Source organism: Papaver somniferum, chromosome 10 (genome assembly GCF_003573695.1).
Source record: "Papaver somniferum cultivar HN1 chromosome 10, ASM357369v1, whole genome shotgun sequence".
In the NCBI taxonomy this organism is placed as follows: domain Eukaryota; kingdom Viridiplantae; phylum Streptophyta; class Magnoliopsida; order Ranunculales; family Papaveraceae; genus Papaver; species Papaver somniferum.
Window position 1 is genome coordinate 29,515,518 of NC_039367.1, and position 3,454 is coordinate 29,518,971.

A 3,454-nucleotide genomic window follows, 5' to 3' on the forward strand; every position below is an offset into this window, starting at 1 on the left:
ATTGCTTGTATAGATTTCGTATTGTGCATAACATCCCACATCGGTAATTCTCCCAACAACCTATTTATAAAGGAAATAATGAGAATAAATTACACTTACTATATTGATGTTTATCCTCCCAGCTACCAATTCTTTTGGTCAAACCCATATCACTAATCGAGAACTCCAGTTTACTAGGTAGGATACCAAAACTCATAGAAAATAAACTAAAAAGCTCCTTTATCTTTTATAAAGGAAATAATAATAATAATAATTACACTTACTATATTGATGTTTATTTTTCCAACCCCCAATTCCCCTACTCAAACCCATTATCACTAATCGGGAACTCCAATTTACCGGACAGGATACCAAAATATACGTAAGACAAATTAAAAATCTCTTCTATCTAAAATTCCCTCTGTCCTATTTTAGATGAAGGGGAAGAGGTTTTTTCTAGTACCAAAATAGATGAAGGTTTCCAAAATTTTCACACTTTCTTCCTAATTTGACCCTGCATTTGAATCAACCACTAGAAACAAGGAACAAAAAACTTGGAGATTTAAATATTTTAACAATTATTATTAAGAGATATATATGGAAAAAAATTAATCTCTTTCCATTTTCTTAATCTACGTAAAAACACCTTCCCCTTCATCTAAATTAGGACGGATGGAGTATGATTTTGGTACCCTCGTCATTAATCTAGCACCTCACTAGTAATGTTGTTCAAATCTTATGGGACCACGTCCTACTAGGAGTTGATATCAGTTCATATAGGACAAAAAATATTATGTGATCTTGACCGTTGGATCCATAAGATGGTATCAACACTTAGTAGGACTGGTATCCCCGTATAAATCATGAATGAGACCACCAGCTGTTTGGATATGAAATTTTACATTTCATTTACAAAATACATTTTAAGTGCTCTTTTGGAATTTTCTAATCGTGGTATGCAATTTTTTATAATTTTTTGAGCAAAAGCCGCAAAACAACCTATCATATCCATGTGTTAGTGTCTAGCCGGATGAGCTCTAATTTAAAGAGACAACAACTTTCAATTTGCTAACCAAAAAGAAAAAAAAAACATTATGATTATAAAATCATCTACAAAAAAACAAAGCACTAATTAATAATTTGAACATTACATTTACTACTTTTGTAGCTCCCCCGGTTCCTCCACCGTGACCAGGACCACCACCTCCACCAGTGGCAGTACCAGTACCACTTCTCAACCAAAGACTTAAAACACTAGCTCTAGGACTATTTTTTTTCTAGCAACCGCTAAACCAATATGGAACAATAAAAGCAATAATACAGTGCACGTAGACTACACCCATGGTCTTTCTTTTTCTCTTCTTTTATCCCATAATAATAATATTGATAATCACTTACAATGGCCAGACAAACAGACAACTAGAATCTTTAACAATGAAACAACCCATTTCTATTTTCTTTATACATTCAAGGAAATAATCACTTCTTTTCCAATCCCATTCTACTCTTTACAACATCATGAATCCACCATCATCATTTTTTATTCCAACTAAGCAACACTTATAATATTTCCACTGTTGTTATCACCGGAACTGAAGCAGCCTGTGGAGGACATACTCTTGAAAGCAGAGTTTTGTCTTGAAGAAGATTGCCTTGATAAATCAGATGTAGTTGAGAATGATGATGAAGTAGGAGGACTACTTGATAATATAAGAGAAACAGAAGATGGGTTTACTGTGGATTTTACATTTAAGTTCAAATTAGTCATCCGTGATGCTGGTGGTGGAATTGGAAGTACCGGTTTTGGCCGGATAATTTTCGAAGAAGAAGCTTCTTGTACCTGCAGATTTCCAGTTGCTAGAGTCACCAATTTATTCATTTCCTCTTGATGACAAACAGTACTGCTTTCTTCTTCTCCCATAAACGTATCTGTAGTGATGTCGAAGAGACTAGATCGTCTCCGGCGCCGGTTGAGATTATTTCGTCGAAGAAAATACTTTTGAGCATGACTAGCAACTTGTGTAGGAGTTCTAGTTTTCACGAAATTCCTTGAAATTCCTCTCCAGTCACCTTTTCCTACTTTCTGTAAACCTAATAAGAACAATTTGTGTTCTTCTTCTGTCCATGGAACCCCTGATAAATAAACAAAACAAAATCATACGCAGAATTGAAAAAGAATACAAAAAAGGTTAAGAAAATACTAAATCAAAATTTAAAATGTTAATTACGGAACTAATTACGAACCTCTTTTGCGTTCGCGGCTTGGTGCAGCAACATCATCAGAAACATAACCAGTAGCATGTACTACATTTTGTTCTTGATCAGCTGCTGCTAATTCTTGTTGTACTTGTTCATATTGTGATAAATTATTCAGACTAACACTCTTTCTAAAAGATCCTTCTGTAAGTACTCTTACTCCAAATAACATAAATCCACCTGTTGCTAATTCATCGCCGCCGCCACCACCATTAACTACACAGCCACTAGACTCCGAACAGTTTCCTGACATCTTAATAACAATCTCTTCTTCTTCTTCTTCAGATCTTGAAATTTCAGATGTATGTAAGTTTTTTTTTAACTCTTTTTTGGTTGGTTGTTATGAATAAGAGCGACTTGGCGGTTTGTCTAGTTATGTCCTCATAATGTGTTTCGAGGAGTATTAAGAATATTCCCTACTCCCCATTCTAGAAACTCATGATAACCGTTGGATTAAATTGTTTCCCTCGATTAAAAAAAGGTATGATTTGGAACCAAAAACACAAGTCAAACAAAAATGAATTATTTTTGGTGCCGGCTTAGAACAGCGGTTTAGGACTATATCCTCAATTCCTTAAGGAATTTTTCTAGTAATTACGGGGTTTGAATCCCAACTACACGGTGAAAGAGCGTGCCAACCATCCAACAAATTGATGGTCAGAGAGACAATGCTAACAAAATGATTCATGAATATAGAGGAAAAACTCTCCAAAATGCCAGGTCGTCATTGAGCATTCATAATTTTATTTTATCTTCGGTAGATTTCATGGCTTTCGTGTAATATCCGTCCATCGTTTTCGGGTTTGGATAGACACATTGAAAGTCAAATCTGATATGATAAAAAGTGGTTTATATGTGCCATTGGGATTGGGTTAGTTGTATCAAGGAGATTGGAATGGATGGAGTGGAAATATCTTACAAGGATAGCCACCCACCAGTAATGATTTTGAATTTTTGAGTGATGAGGTCTTTCTTCTAACAGTTTTAACGGTGGATATGATGGTAGTAGGACCCAATTGGTGGCCATGCATGATCTTTGATATTGATTGGCCTGAATAAAATAAAACCAGAGATATAGAGAGAGGGAGAGAGATAATGTGATGCAAGTTTTTGATGAGACGGTCAGAGGAGGAAAAGGGTGGTGGAGGAGAAATGTTGGTTAACCACCGTTGGTTTGGCATATTCTCAGTTTCACTTTCAAGAAAGATTTTTGACTTTT

At 35.3% G+C, this 3,454-nt stretch overlaps 1 protein-coding gene across 1 annotated transcript; it reads right to left on the reverse strand.

The window, feature by feature from the left end:
* Positions 1–1,090: 1,090 nt before the first annotated feature.
* LOC113314982 (transcription factor MYB1R1-like) lies at positions 1,091–2,590 on the reverse strand. The gene is made up of 2 exons (XM_026563309.1): positions 2,224–2,590; positions 1,091–2,112 (listed from the first exon to the last, which is right to left on the reverse strand). The coding sequence occupies exons 1-2, from the start codon at positions 2,486–2,488 to the stop codon at positions 1,529–1,531; spliced, it is 849 nt and encodes a 282-aa protein (XP_026419094.1). The 5' UTR covers positions 2,489–2,590; the 3' UTR covers positions 1,091–1,528.
* Positions 2,591–3,454: the final 864 nt, after the last annotated feature.

Excerpts from the sequence above, each read along its gene's own strand:
- LOC113314982 (XM_026563309.1), bottom strand. The coding sequence starts at position 2,488 with ATGTCAGGAAACTGTTCGGAGTCTAGTGGCTGTGTAGTTAATGGTGGT. Across the intron at positions 2,113-2,223 it reads AAGCCGCGAACGCAAAAGAG|GGGTTCCATGGACAGAAGAA; the intron begins GTTCGTAATTAG and ends TTTATTTATCAG.